Raw genomic sequence first — 15770 nt, 5'->3', positions numbered from 1 at the left:
TAAGGGAACGGCTTGTAGGGGTTGGGAAACCTGTTGTCATACACATATCACATATAGCCTGACTACATTTACATGTGAAGAAGGGGAAATGGCACAGGATTTCAGAAATTTTAAATAAGAGTCAGCCATTAGTGGCACACCCAGCTACAGATAGCCAGGGGACATGACATATCCGATGGTAATCCATTTAGACCTGTGGTCTGTTTCTGGGAAATCCCTTAACATGCAAAGGACTACCAGTAAGGAACTGTTTAACTTGTGTGGGTTTTGTGTATTGCAAGCGGGTTCTCAAGCTCTGTCTAGCAGGAGACAAGAAGCCAATGAATTATTCCCGAGACATCGAGAACTGGAGACATCGAGAACTGGACCGTCTTCCCTCTGAGAGCTTTATCCTGAGAGCTTTATCCTGAGACCGGAGAAGCTTTGGGACTTACTTGATTAAGAAAAGGACAAAGGACATCCTGGCCTCCGGCAAGAAAAAGAGTGTAAAAACCGGACTCGGACACGGCTATGGTGTGCCACTACCACTCCGATGGGTACAGGGGCTCAGAGCTGTGTATTTGTGTCACCCAGAGCCTAAGTCCCAGGCTAGACTCTGTCTGATTCATGGCTGACACAGATTTTGTCATTCAAATGTGAAATAAATTTTATACTTTGTTATTTTATCATAATTTGGCTCTCGCAAATTATTGATTCGATTTAATTAGCAATTACCTTCATAACATACACTACCTGTTATTAAAATTCCATAGACGACATAATGAATTCTGGTTTTATGTTTCTTGCAAAATTCACAGACTTCATCATACCTTTTTTCTAAGTGCCTAGGAAAAAAAAATAACAAAGAATAGAAATATAAGCTTTTGCAGAAGAAAATTGTGTTAAATTGGTCAAAATTTCTCCACTGAAGTTCACTGAATTTGGAGAGGATTATATTTGGATCACAAAGTGCCAAACATAAAGTGCCTTTTGAAAGGGACTTGTTTGAGTTGATGTTGGGCAGGTGAAAAAGAAAATATGGCAGAGATCTAATCTACATAATGGGCCAAAGTCAGCAGCCCACTTCTACTACCCTCTGAAGTGCAGCTCTTCTGTGAAGAGATCTGTTAACAGGATTAGTGCAAACTGAGTAGGTAGTTAAAAAATTTAGTGTCCATTACTAGATTCACAAAGTCTGTTAATACAGCCAGCCAAGCATTATGATGTAGAACAGTAGTATTGCTGAAATTGGGAAGGCCTAAGGCTGCATTTAAAATAACCAATGCATGTAAAATAACCAAGTGCATGTAAAATAACCAATATCCATCTAAGACCTTATTACAGCGTGCATAGATGTTTCTGTACATTTTAAAATTTGGTTGTTATTACACTAACTTTTCATCTCATCATCTCATGGAAGTTAAAATTGTTTCTTATATTTGAATGTCATGCTCTAGTATCAGTTCTTCCAATTAAAACATGTTTTACTTTCTTTGTTTTCCTCGCTAAAGGTAACAGCTTGATTTCATGAGGAAGATCGAAATTTAGGGAAATAGCAGTTAAGGGAGTTAATTCAACAGAGAATTCCAATGTTAAATATGCTGGTGACATGCGTATATATCAATTACAGAAGCAGTGGCTAAAAAACCCCTTCATATTGTCCACCTGGAAAAAAATTACAGCTGTGTCTCTTTCATCTCAGAGGCACCGTTTTAGAGAGGCACATCTCTGAAGCAGTCTCTTGCATTCCCAGTACATAAAGGCAATGTTATATTTAGAGATGCTAATTATCTAGACTGTACTTGTTTGGAAACTAAATGCAGCTGGAGTTTGATGCACACTGAAATCCAGCATGAGTACCCTTATTTTCTGCACTCAAAAAAATTCAATTAATTTAAAATAAATTTGAGAGAAACAAGAAATATTAATTTAAATTATACCAGTACACTGAAGAACAGAGCAGGAACACACTCCTTCACAAGTACAGAGAGTAATAGGTTCTGGGAGAAATCCTGATTGCTTTTGATACTTCAATTTCAGTTCTGGGAATTCCTGTAGCTTCACAAATCATACCACCTTTTTTTCTAACTTGTAAGAACATTAGGTTATCAACCCAATCTCAGCAGAAAATTAGATACAACAGGAAAAGAAAAAAGGAGAAATGAGAGACAAATAGACGAAAAAGGCAGTTACTTTACCAAATTTATGGTTCATCCGTCACCAAAGAAAAGGAAAAAAATACTGTTACTGCTACTTATGAGCCCTTTGGGATTTAAAATTGTTACTTTCAGATTACAATTTTTTGTAATTTCTTCTTTTATCTAACATCTCTCTCTCTCCTTTTTATTTTATTAATTTAGGCTATTATGACTTTGGTATGAGAATATCTTAAAATATTTAAGCATATAGGTCATAAATATGCAGCTCTGTTCTGAAAGGTGGCAGAAAAAATATGTTCCTTATGAAATATGGTTAATTTACTAAAGAAACATTCTTTACTAAAAGCTGATCCTATAGGCTTGAAATATAACTGAAGATGTTGAAAAAACAGATGTCACTTTAGTGCATTAATGTAAAATATTTATATATGCCAAAACTATTCTTGCTTGCATTTTGTAACTCAGAAACCAATTTTCTGTTGTGCATGTGCTCAAGAAGTGAATGTTAAAACCTTCGCTTGCAGTGAATCTGTTATCAACAGACTGATCTTTCAAAAGGGCTGTGTCTTAGACTGGAGGCTATTCAGTACTATCTGTTGAAAGAAATCAGTGACACACATGAACATTTATTTAGTATGATTTTAAGTATTGTGTCTTAACTTTTTTAATGCCTTAAACAGGGTTTGCAATTTTCACAAAAATAGCCAATCCTCAAGTTGAAATGTGGATGTGTGTTTTCACTCCGTGATCACTTGGAAGTAGAGCAAACAGAAAGTAAAACTTTTGTTCCATTAAAATGGCTTTTTCCACAGCTATTCTGTTCTTACTTTGTGCTGGAGCAAATGGCTATGCAAACTGAAAAACACTAGTGAATCTTAACTTCCTGAAAGACACCACTCTTTAAGACCTCTGTGTAAAAAACATTGCTCTAGAAATATTGGAAAAGAAGTTATTGTACAAGAAAAAAAAATATTACTCCTTTAATTTGCAAGGCTTTAAAAGGATAGTTCCACAATTACAGAAGTCATTTGTAAGGCATAATAATTTTAAACAGGTTGTGTTTCTGTATTACAAAGATTGCTAGGCAATGTAAAGGTCTGTGTAGCATAGGGGTATGGCAGTGAAATTTAAAGCTATCACTCCAGAAGCATAAACACTGGCAGCTTTTTTGCTTAGCCCAGGATGGAGTGGAAGACTTACTCACATAAAAACACATTACCCTTTCAAGCGTGGTTGCTCATCATCTATGGAGGCACGTTTGTTTTCATGCAGATCACTCTCAATATTGATGTATTCATCCCCCTGGAAAGCAGATCAGTACCGAGGTTGTCAGAGGGATTTATGCTTCTTAGGTATGGTGCCTAAAAGCACCCCCACTGGCAGCTGACTGAAGCAGTCTCTAGAATTTTCTGTCTGAACTGCATTCATGGCTCCAGCTCTCCCATCTGCCGCCAAATCTGTGATCAGTGTTTAGACCAGTTGGAGAGTTTCCCAAGCCATCCGCACCATTTTCAAAAGGGGAATAAAGGGGGAAAATACCAGTGTTACTCAGAGCTGAAGAGGACAGGGCCTCATAGGTGGAGGCCCTGTACTGCATACAGTTGAAAAGGGCAAACTGTGAATTAGCCAGCTTGCCCAGCACCTTCTACAGACACCCCCAGGTTTTGTTGCTTGTCTCTTTGCAGAACTTTATATTATGGAAATTTTGTATATTAAACAATATTAAACTGGGCAAGGCTCAGTGTTTTAAAAATTTAACTAAGCTGAGAATTTTATTCTTAAGAAAATTTGTTGCCTGAGTCCACATAAGCATGGCACTGTTAAAGCTTTTGTAGACTGCAGGCTGCCCTGCACCCTGTCTGAGGACTGCCTTGAGGCGGCCAGGAGGGGCGCAGCCCCTCACAGCTGCTCAGCACACCCATGGGGGCTGTCATGCCCACACTGCACCCCTTCTCCCGTCCCACTCTGGTGGGGCACAAGGAAGGAGCTTGTCCCATGGCTACTTACCTCCATGCTCATGGTGGGGCCCGCAGAGTGGCCAGGGCCCAGGGCAGGCGATCACTGTTCAAAGACAGCAGCGTACCTGTGTGTGGCACTCACACCTCTCCCTTTGAGCACTGTGACCGGCTGACCGGCCTGGAGTGTCTGGCCATGACCAGGGTGATGACAGACAGTCTTGGCCTGGCCGGGCAGACATGTCCTACCCTCTTCACAAGAGTGGACCACAGAACTCAGCCACTTTTGGAGCAGTGACAATCTGCAGGTGAGTTTACCTTTCGTTACTCTGTCACTTTTGCTTATGGTAAGTCAATTCCCCAGTCTGCTGTGGAAAGCAAGGCCCACCACAGACCTTGCCTTGGCCCCTGCATTCTGTCTGTCTGTCCTGCTGCAGGTGCTGCCAGAAGCCCTGGAAAGCTCTCAGTTAGTTGCCAGGGAGAGACTTGAACCACAGAGCCATGGAATGGCCTGTGTAAGAAGGGATCTAAAAGATCATTAAAGATCAGTGTTCCAAACCCCTGTCATGGGCAGGGACATGCCACACTACATCAGGTTTCTCAAAGCCCCAACCAGTTTGACTTTGAGCACCTTCAGGGGCATCCACAACTTCTCTGGGCAAATTATTCCAGGGTCTTATCGCACTCACAGTAAAAAAATTCTTCCTATTATCTGATCTATACCTACCCTTTTTCCATTTAAAACCAGTCTCCCATGTCCTGTGACTATATGCCCCCATAAAAAGTTCCTCTTCCTTATTTTTTTGTAAGCCCCCTTGAAGTGCGGAAAGACCACAGTGGGGTCCTGGAGCTTCTCTTCTCCTGGCTGAACAGCCACATTTCTCTCTGCCTGTCAAGTATCTTCAGGCTTTAATGATCTCAAAGGCAAAATGAACACGAGAGATCAGGGGCATATATACATGGAAGCTGCTATTTACTCTCCTAGGGAAAGCTTAGCATAAAAGAGGGGAAAGACCAGTAGGAGTCTGTTGGTCTTCTTGGCTGCAGTTTTTGGAGAAGGGTGCTGTGCAGCTCTATGGAGCTGCACTGCAACATATGACCGCATCTTCACTGAACTCAGTTTCTTTGCCTCTTTGGTCTTGACTGTGAAATAAAGCAAAACTGAAAAATGCCTACTAAGTTATATTACTTTTGGTAACTGGCAGTACTCTTCTCAATGGCTGTACAAGGTAGTCTTATCTGAGGGACACTGAGTGGTGATAATACGTAAATATCATTTATTCCTGAGACTAAATTTGGAATATATTGCATACCAGTGCTTCTCACAGATTTTTTAACCTACATTACAAAATCAGGAGAGCCCCAGGCCTCTGGGTAGAAGCGCCATGCTTTCACATTCACAGGAAGCTACACTCCCTTTGGCACTGTGTTAACTCTCCTGGTCACAGCTTGAAGCCCATGTGCTACAGATATTGGTTTCATCCCCACCATCATTCCCACTGCCACTGCTTCTTGCACTGCCTAGGCCAGGTCATGCTTTCCTATCTCTTTTCTCCATGCCACAACCTACTCCCTGCGCCTGGGTCACCCAACAGCCTGAATTCTGGCTCTCTGAATTTCTGAAGTGTATGGTTTGTTTTATAAGGTATTTTTTCTTTTGGGTATTTCAATTACAAACTCATCAATCTGCATCTTTTCACATTGTTCACAAAGTATTTCATATGCTTAGAATATTACTATGTCACTCTTGTCACAAATGCTTTCCTACAATGACATAAAAATGTCATTGAGAAAATCTGAAATCAAAAGACAACTTTGAGAAAATCTGAAATCAAAGACAACTTTGTATGACAGTGGATACAAAAGGAAATTGGAGAATGGATGCAAACTACTTTTATTTTTTTTCATGGTCAATGGCTCGTGGAGAGTGTTGGCCCTTTCTGAGAGTTACCTAAGGGATGTGTAGAGCATGTAAACTTATGTAAGCAAAGGGAGACACCGCTAAGTCCATACTGTAAAGACCCCTCAAAATAAATTCTTATGCTCCTGTCACAGTGTACCGGAGAAATTGTTGCTGTGAATATACACACTTCTCTGATACTCTTGCACCAAATAGTGGCAGAATGTTTTCAGATGAACTTTTTCAGTGGGAAATTGGTTTCTCTGATAAAAATAAAGCTTTCATAGATGTCAGTACTTTTCTCTAATTTTCTACAGTTTCAATCAGTTCTGAAATTCCTTTTTGAGTTTGTTTTTTGTTTTGTTTTGTTTTGTTTTTGGTGTTTTTTTGTGTGTTTTTGTGTTTTGTTTTGTTTTAACAATTTCCTTTTTGCCAACTTTTTTGAAGATGAAGGTATAGACATCACCTACCACCTTTCTCTCACAGGATCTCAGATTCCAATCTAATTTCCAGAGGTGCTTATCAGAACAGTCTAAGTGATCTTTTCCATCACTGTATATCTGAAATTAATTCAACTCTAGGAGCAGAGACATTACTTTCCACCATGCCTTTATTGCCTCTGATCATATTCAAGAAAACAATAGAAGATAGAAATGAGTACCCACTGCATCAAGTATTTCTTATATGCTGCTTTGAGTACCATTACCAAACTTGGCAAGTAGATATGATTACAACAGAATAGAATTTTTAGAGAAGCAAGTTATTTCTGGAGAATGTGAAAATATTAATACCTAAAAATGGTGAAATACCTGAGGAATTTTTTAACCTGACTCTCATGTTTTCATAGTGGGATACTCAGTATGTGGGCTTAAACAAACATACAGTCAAAAGAAGTCAAAATGAATGTGTCTATTATTACAATAATCTGCATTGTTCTCTCTTCTTCTCTGGTCAGTTTTACACAGAACCTGTTGCCTCAAGTTTGTGTTTGTCTGAAATTTTCCCTATTTAAGATGTTTATTTAATAATTCAATAATTTATTATTAAATATTTAGTAATATGAATTCTTTGTCTAACTGAAAGATTGTACCTCTAAAACCAATGATTACAGATTCTCTTTCTTCCCCTTCTTATGAGAAAATGGGGCAACTCTAGGGCAATTTCTTGTCCAGTCTTCCCTTTGATTACCATTTCTGATGCCTCTTTTGTATCTTGTATGAAGCCATTATGACATTGGAATACATTTTTTCTGAACCCTACACATGCAATTTTTTTTATTTAATGTCTTTTTTGATAATAGAACTTCCCCACCCATTTATACATTTTAAATTATATTCAGATTTTGTTAGAATATCTGTCTTGGATATACTAATACATTGCTGACATTAACTTTGAGGTTTACTAATTTTCATAAGGTTATTTGGAAGAAAGAAAAGAGAGAAAAAACCATACCTGATTAATATGCACTGTTTCCTTATTTTGTGAAGTCTTGATTCTCTGCAAATTGTCTCCAAGGCCTTTCAGATTTGTATCATCCACACCATCGTCGCTGTCATTCTAGGACCAGAAATTACATAGGCTTTCAGCTTCTGATTTGAACCATTCTTGAGTACAGTAAGATATATAATCTGATACCTGGGCTACCATGGAAGCAAGTGAGTGGGTGACAGGAAATGGCCTCAAGTTGCACCATGAGAGATTTAGATTAGATATTGGGAAAATTTTCTTTGCTAAAAGGGTGATCAGGCATTGCAACAGGCTGCTGGGGAAGTGATAGATTCATGCCTGAAGCATTCCAAAAACCTGTAGATGTGGCACTTTGGGGATATGGTTAATTGGTGAACATGCTAGATTAATGGTGGTGCTAGATTAATGGTTGAACTCAATGATCTTACAGGTATTTTAATATCTAAATGATTCTACAATTCTTTATGCTACTTTACCACAACAGGGAAACCAAAACTTGGTGTGCAAAGCTTGGCTGTTCAAGCCCCTGAACTACTGCACAAAGATGCCTTGGTCATGAATGGCACTCAACTAATGAGAATCTACTGTTTTCTTGACTAAACTCACGTGTCTCCCATGGTGAATTGTACTGTTCATTGCCTCAGGACTGGTTCAACAAGTTTATGAAAATCCAGGTCTTCTCCTCACCAAGGGCAAAATGGACTATTTGGGGCCCTCCCCAGTTGTTAGTACCTTTGCTCCAGTATTTATGCTCCTTACACACACGGAGTAAATGTGAATGTGTACTTGTGTTGCTCTAAGAATAAAACACTCAGGGTATCTTTAAAGAGAGGAGTTAGCTGTACCACATTAATCCTCTGAGTTACACCTTTTATCAGAGAGATGAAGATAGCCATAACCAGCCCAATTAAATCTAATTTTTTTAATAAATCCTGGATCTCAATTTTCTTGTTTCTTAATGTTTTGAAGAATAACTTAATCTCTTTTTAATGGTCCAAGACCATCTAGTTTTGTAAGAAAGCTGCCTAAACAAAGTTTCAGGTAACTTACATCTGCAATTGTTGTGAATGTTTTGTATTTCAGTGGTTTCTTATGGCAGTAGTTACAGTGTGGTAATTTCACTGGGTTTTACTGCATTAATTATCTCATTATTTACATGGTGATAAACTCAGTAAATTAGTATTTACAATGAAAACAATCACTTTCATATGAACAATACAAAATAACCTGAATCATAGTAAATTCATAAAAATTTCCAAAGACAGGAACAAGCAGTAATGCTAGAAATAAATTGAGTTTTGCCAGAAACATGGCCTTAGAAGCAACTAGAACAATGCTTAGTAACACTTTTCCTTAAAGATATTTTGCCTCTAAACTTCACAAAAATTCATTTTCAGTCAAAGTGTTTTTGTAACTTTTTGTGTCTCTGAGAAGAGAGAGTCGCAAGAGGTGGTTTATTCAAGTGCTGTGGCCTTGATACATCAGTTTCTTCACTTCTAGGTGAAGAGTATCTTTTCCTTTCCATAAGGGAGGTATTTCTGATTCAGAAACACTTGTCACTTGTTTGTCTTCTAACCATATTGTCATAGGGGTGTACTTTAGCTGCCCCTGCAGCCAGCAGCAAACACAACTACTGAACACTTCATACAATTAAAAAAAAAAAAATCCCCAGAAATAGAGATTAACTGCAGTATTGAGATATATTAAAAATACTACAGAGGACAGCATAGCAAAGTCAAAGCGCTATACTTCTGCAATTCACATACACACCTCCCCACACACTCCTGAAAATGGTGTCTTTGAAGATTTCTGTTCTTGTTGCTGAGGAAGAAAAAGCAGAGATTTCCTAGAATTTTTTCAGTAAATGTGAGAAAAACAATAAGCGTGTAAGTTGCTGTTCATTAAATACACAACTAAAGCATCATCTATGTTGGAAGACACCTCCAGAAGTCACTTTGGCAAAGCCACTACTCAAGTGCAATAATTACATAAGAAGTTTCATTCATAGAATAATTAAAATATATGAATGTATGAGTAATGTAACAAAACCAGTAAGAGCATTGCACTGTTGCTGGAACTCAGTAGACCGCACTGCAGATTGATAGATTTGTGTCCTTCTCTGTGAATTTAAAAAGTTGCTATTTCAACTGATCATATCACATTTCTGTATTATTACTGATTTAGTAGAAACTGGTTAATTACTATTGATAACAAGTTTACTCTAGCAAGATTTCTGTTGACTAGAATAGTCTTTGAATGAGTGCCATGAAGCTGAGTAATTTTCTTATTTCACAGCTGATTTTTTAAGAGCTGTGTCTTCATTCTCTCCTTTATAGAATTTTTTGTTTGTTTTGTTTGGTGAAAACACATTATTTAACCCTACTTCTTGAACAAAAAAAAATCTATTTTTAATTTCTAATCAGAACAAAGATATTCAAGTGACAAAAAAACCTGCTTCTTCCCCTTTCCTGCTTACTTAGTGTCTGAGGTACTGAAGGAACGCCTCAACAAAATGTTGGTCTGTGCTTATCACCTACTGTTGCTGATTGCCATATGTAAGCTACTCAGCACAGGCAGAAAACTTTTACCTCGTTTACTCAGTATCCTTTTCAGCTCCCTGTAAAAGTCTGGAGAACAAAACAGTGCAAGAGAAAATGGGAGTTCAAGCCTTAGGAACTACAGTTGGCACAATCCTGTTATGAGCACAGGCCGGTACAGCAGCATGTGAAGTCACTTCTGAACCTACTCGACCTCCAGGCGACATGAGAGAGCAGGAAGTTCACAGAGAAGGTCTGATGGGAAAATTCTCTTTGCTTTAGTGCACAGTTTAAGGATTACAGAATTGGCCCATCTATTTTGAATGCTTATGATATGAAAAGTGTTTTGAAGCCGCGTTTCTGCTTTTACTAACTCCTTTACATTAAGAAATTGGAATTCCCCTCTTGTAAAACACTTGATTAAATGACAAGGACATTGCTGTCTCAGCTGTGCATGCTCCTTCAATATTTGATTAGTTCCCCCTTGATGAGCTGTTAATTTACCTAATATTGTTGCACAACTACATTCATTGATCTTCCCTGTCATCTCCTCCTTGATTTTTGAAGAAGGATGGATTTTGTAGGGTGCTAATAACTTCTATTGTGTTTTAAACAATAGCAGACACTCTGGAGTAGAGGGTGATATACTCATGCTAGTTAGGGAGGAAAATAGGATGGCCAACATTGCATTGAGGCAGCTGCTTCAACTGTTTATGGTTTAAGGATGGGTCCTTGCATTATTTGGAGATTAGAATCAGGATACTCAAGGAACTGACTGAAACACAGATACTTCACAAGAAAATAGTTCAAGTTATAATGTAGGATTCTGTTGCATCTCAAGAGATTTTTAATTGTATTTGCCCAGCAGAAGTGAAGCTATCTAGTTTACAGTTCAAAATTTGCTTTTCTTTAGATATTTAGCAACCCTGAATACCATTCATCTAGGTTTTCCCTAATGTACTATCTTCTGTTAGCCAGTGCCATGATTCTGGAGTTTACATGCATTTTAAATATTGAGGAAGAATTTATTTAAATTAATAATCATAGCACTCCTAAATACCTGTCAAATTATAAAACAAGGCAGGAAGAATTAATGTTCATTATCCATGTACTAAACTACAGCAAATGAGTTGTATAAACAACAGATAAGAAAAAGGTTCTGCCAGATATAAATTTAGCAGGCTATGCCTTCGTGTGCTGTTTTGAAAAAGACTGTAAATAAGACTCCCCACCTCTGAGTACATTGTTATTTTCTTAAAACATTTTAGGTTGTCAGAGTAGGAGAGTTGCCTATTATCCTGAAATGTAGGGGTTTTTATTTAAAAACAAAAACAAAAGCAAAAACAAACAAACAAACAAAAAACCACAACCAACCAAAAAACCGAGTATGGCTTTGGAAAGCAAATTTTGAAAATGTGGAAAAGGATTACATAATTTCCCATCTGGATCTGGTTAAATAATGCAGTGCCACACCACCTTCATTTCCAAGGGTAAACATAACAGATATGCTCATGAAATATAAATTCTTAATAACATCTATAGTCTTAATTAACCAACCAGACAAGAGTATCTAGGAAGCTGTGAAAAATGGCAATAAACAGAAAATGCATTTTTAGGATATGTTTTAAGCTTGTTTAAATGAAATGGATGCATGCATTATGGCAATGCAATTGTCCCATGCACTGTGAGCAAAGGGCAGAATTTTAAAGGGGATCCTTCCTCAAATCAGCTTCTTAAGAGCATGCTGTGCTCTGCTACAGAAACAGGTACAGGTTGTTTAATGCATCATGACACTAGGAAGAGGAGGCAAGTGAACAATAAATATTTATTAGCTGTTATCTTCCCTTTGTGCTGTATTTAAGTTTGCCTCTGTGTTGCTTTTAACTGTAGGGCAGTTTATTCATCCCACCTACTGTTGCTTTTTAAGATGCAGCTTGATGTTTAATGTTATCAGAGATCTGAATCATCAGAACTGATTAGATAAAATTTTTGCCTTTTTAATGAGGGCTAAAGACAAGCTAGGTAAATCCAATCTCAGTTTTAGGGTTATTATTAGTGGTACAGGGTTTCTGAGCAGGAAACTGTGGGCAAGTGTAGTGGTCCTCCAGCCAGCCAGTGCCATGTATGAGAGGTCGACTGAACCACCTTGAAGGCAAGAGACACAGCAGAATTTCTACCCATTATGTATGACATTATTGTAGCTATAGATACACAGTCTGTTACGCTAGTACATAGACACTTAGCAGGAACAATTTTCTGAATTGAGGATAATGACCTACGTTCCTTAAATTACATGACATTTTTAAGATTAAAGAAAATTAACAATTTGAATGTCTCATTAAAAACAGTGCAGCAACCTATTGATTCTACCTATGTGGCAGCATCCAAAGCAGGTAACTTTAGCATATAGGTCTTAACAACCGCATTGGGTTTTATTAAGTTAAATACTTTCTTACTGAAGTGTAGGAACATGGTAGGAAAGACTGGCAGTATGGGTAAAGAAAGCTATGTATCTTAAAAACTATAGAAAAAGCTCACCCATTGTATACACCCAAATGGCTGTTGTTAATTGAGATATCCCCAATATCAAAAAGAGAGAGAGAAAGAGAGAAACAGCAAAGGTGTACGTTTGGGTTTACTGTCTCTTGTCTTTTGAGACCATTTCGAGCTGTTAATAAGGGGGCAAGTTGCTTCTGAGTCTCTCAGTTACTGGCATTATCACAAGGTAATAATGCAGGACTTGCAATTTCAACGCTATACTCAAGTGGAAACTGCATAGTGCACAAAAGAAGTAGCTGATATTTTGCAGAACCAGTCATTTTTTAAAAATGCAATTAATGGTATTAATATACAGCTTCATGTTGCATGGATGCAATCCTATCTGAAAATTAACATTTGTTAAATGAAGGTGTAGTACACCATTGAAAATGGTGATGCAGTGACAATCCCGCCGCAGTACAAATGGATGTGTGTGTTTACATATCAATAGCAATCAAGAATTTGAGGTCATTTGACCATTTGTGCGGCAAATCACAAAGCAGACTACTCTATATTGCAACTTCTTCATCCCGTTAGCGTCCCTTTGCAGCAGAAATCACAGTGCTTCTCTTTCTTGACTTAATAAGGGTCTGATATGTGATCTTCATCGATCACTTGTTAGCCTTGAGGTGCTTTGTATTACATTGAGAGCTGTTAAACTAATTTTCATATTTTGTGGTTTAGGTAAGATACTCATTGCTTAGTACATTATGACACATTTATTTCGGAGGAATTAAGGTGTTCCCTCTTTGTGCAAGAAAAGCTTTAAACACAAGAAATAGTGGGACATGATGAGACTGTTTACTATCCAGCGGCTTTTACTGTGATTTGTTTATATACAGAATTTTACCTATTTCCTTCTGTGTCTTATTTTTTCTAGGGAGTGACTCACGTATTGAAACAGAGATAAGACAGTGTAAAAGTAAAAAAAAAAATTGGTTAGCCAGCTGCGTAAGGCAGAAGGTTAGCCCGGATTACTATACTATGCTACACAGATCTCTGAGGAAAGAGGTCATTTTCAGCTTAGGCTGTTTAAGAGAGTTCAACATCGAGCTTTGGCAGCTAGGCACTCCTCTCCTTTTTGAGTTTGTAAGCACAGATTTAGGAAGCAGACGGCACTAGCTTAGGCACATATTTTGTGTGAAAACACAGGATAAAACCTCTTATCTCGCTCACTTGAACTGACGGAGACTCAAGTTCAAATTGCTTATCTATCTGCTCCGAACCACAGATGAGTTGAAGGTGCTCTGATTACTCAGGAGAAAGCCCTAACCACTGGGCTGTCATGTTTTAAGAGTTAACTCTCTTGCCTACATTCCATAAATATTCCCTCACGGGCTTCTCTGTCCGTATAGCGCAATGAATAAATATACAGAGCGGTTGAATGTCAGTGATGTTATTGTAATAGTCCACATGCTTAGCATCTACAAACACCTTTCTGTGTTATTTGGATAGTGTCAGCAGATACCCACATCAGCTACCCACTTCCTGCTAGCTGAGATCAGGAGCAGCGAAAGGATCTGCAGAGGAGAGCAAGGAGCTGCGGGTTCGCAAGTTTCTGTTTGTGTCTGCTTTAATTCCAGTGAAAGTACAGGGATGCTGGGCACTGAGAAACAATAACTAAATACTTTTGGTTTTTCGGTTTTGGTGGGGTTTTTTTGGTGATGTTTGTTTGTTTGCGGGGGTTTGTGCTTCCGCTTATGAAATCTGCGTTTTTAAAAGGCTGTTAATATTACTTTATGCCTAGAAAATGCAATACTTTCTGGGTTGGCGCTTTCTCTTCATGCTCTTTTCGAGAGCAGAAGACAATTGCGCTTACTTTATGCATGGAAGACTCTATGCCCCATTATGATTACATAATTACTTTATAATTTTTCTCACATTATTGAAATACACTGCTTTGATGAGTTGTGCGTCTGCTGCATAATGCTGACCTTTTCTTCAACAGATTTGTAAGTGACCTATCCTCAGGAAAAACCAGCAACTGATACAGCAGATGGCAGCCAGTTGTGAGATCTACCAGCCTAAGAAATATTACCAAGTCAGGACACTTTTCAAACCTAGCTGTATAGCACTGAGTAGAGCATGCTCCTGAATAAGTCAATTGTTCCCAGCTTTTTTTCACCCTGTACTTTGGCAGGGTATCAGCACGTAGAATGTTGTAAAATACCTGCAGGCAGAGCTCAGAAAATGCTTTTTCTTTGTTCGGGATCTGAATTCAACGCTGTTCAATGTTTTTAATTCCTTCCTCTTCCCCAGAAAGCAAAGGAAACCGCACTTACCTGGAAGGCCAAATTGTGCACTCCTGAGCGATCGCGCTTGGTCTCCGTCAGCTCCATGTGCCTGGTATGGAGTTTTTGGGTGAAGGTACTTGCAGCACAGGGCAGAATCAGCCAGGATCTGGTTAATCCATCCGCAGGACCGGCATCACTGGAAGTCAAGTTAGCTGGAGGCCTTCTCAGGTTACTCTTACTCCCACTTAGCTCCACCTTCTCGCTCCGCTATCACAGCCCCTTTTGACCAGCATGGAAAACGGCCTTCAGAGACAAGAATGGAGGATACCTAGTGGCCCAAGAAACATATTTTACACAGTGTATCTCTGGCTGGTCCTAAATGCAAATCTGTGTACTTACATGACTTCTGTCTTTCTTCACTGGCATGGGATGAAAACTTCCATGTCCAGATTTTGAGAGGGCAACAAATTTTTTGTCCTTTTTTTACAGGTATTCTCAAGTAGTTATTTTTGATATTATGGTAGTTTTATTTTCATGGTAGCTGTGGACTTCACCTAGCAGGAGGAAAAAAGAGAATGTGAAAACATTCAAAACTCGGACAAGTGCTGATAAAGCCACTTACAGTTGCATCCTCTATTCCATGGCACAGAGTCGTTCTGTTATCTGTCCACAGATTGCTCACCTTTAACTGAAGAGTATTTATGGCTTGCTATTTGCAGTATTGAAAATATGAAAATAGATGTTCTTAAAACTATCAGTTGGACCCCTTACCCATGTTTTTTGTTGACTATGGACTTTGTGTATACAGCTTGTTCTGTATAAGTCCTGAAAACACTAGCACTAATACAGACACTAATGTCAGACAGGATTTGTGTGAATAAAAATTTTGCCATTAAGAACAGCAAAAATGACAGTGTTCTGTTTCTTGGAAATACAGCAAAGTATATTTATGAATTCATTAGCTGCCTACATTCATAACTTTTTACGTGCAGATGGAAAAT

General features: G+C 38.3%; 1 protein-coding gene across 2 annotated transcripts in view; it reads right to left on the bottom strand.

Moving 5' to 3' along the window:
* The window catches only part of SLC28A3 (solute carrier family 28 member 3), a 39226-nt gene extending 23769 nt beyond the window's left edge, over nucleotides 1–15457 (bottom strand). Inside the window, exons 1-5 of one of the 2 annotated variants that reach the window (XM_038124600.1) lie at nucleotides 14818–15457; nucleotides 9231–9281; nucleotides 7446–7550; nucleotides 3358–3440; nucleotides 733–824 (exon numbers count right to left, since the gene is read on the bottom strand). In XM_038124600.1, coding sequence (XP_037980528.1) covers nucleotides 733–824; nucleotides 3358–3440; nucleotides 7446–7550; nucleotides 9231–9281; nucleotides 14818–14874 — 388 coding nt within the window. In that variant the 5' untranslated portion in view covers nucleotides 14875–15457. The remainder of the gene's footprint in view (nucleotides 1–732; nucleotides 825–3357; nucleotides 3441–7445; nucleotides 7551–9230; nucleotides 9282–14817) is intronic. The other variant, XM_038124601.1, reaches the window with a different exon arrangement.
* Between the last annotated feature and the right edge of the window lie 313 nt (nucleotides 15458–15770).

The sequence above is a fragment of the Motacilla alba genome, chromosome Z (assembly GCF_015832195.1).
Source record: "Motacilla alba alba isolate MOTALB_02 chromosome Z, Motacilla_alba_V1.0_pri, whole genome shotgun sequence".
Classification (NCBI taxonomy): Eukaryota; Metazoa; Chordata; class Aves; order Passeriformes; family Motacillidae; genus Motacilla; species Motacilla alba.
Note: the sequence above shows the minus strand (reverse complement) of the source record. Positions and strands in the feature narration are given on the sequence as shown.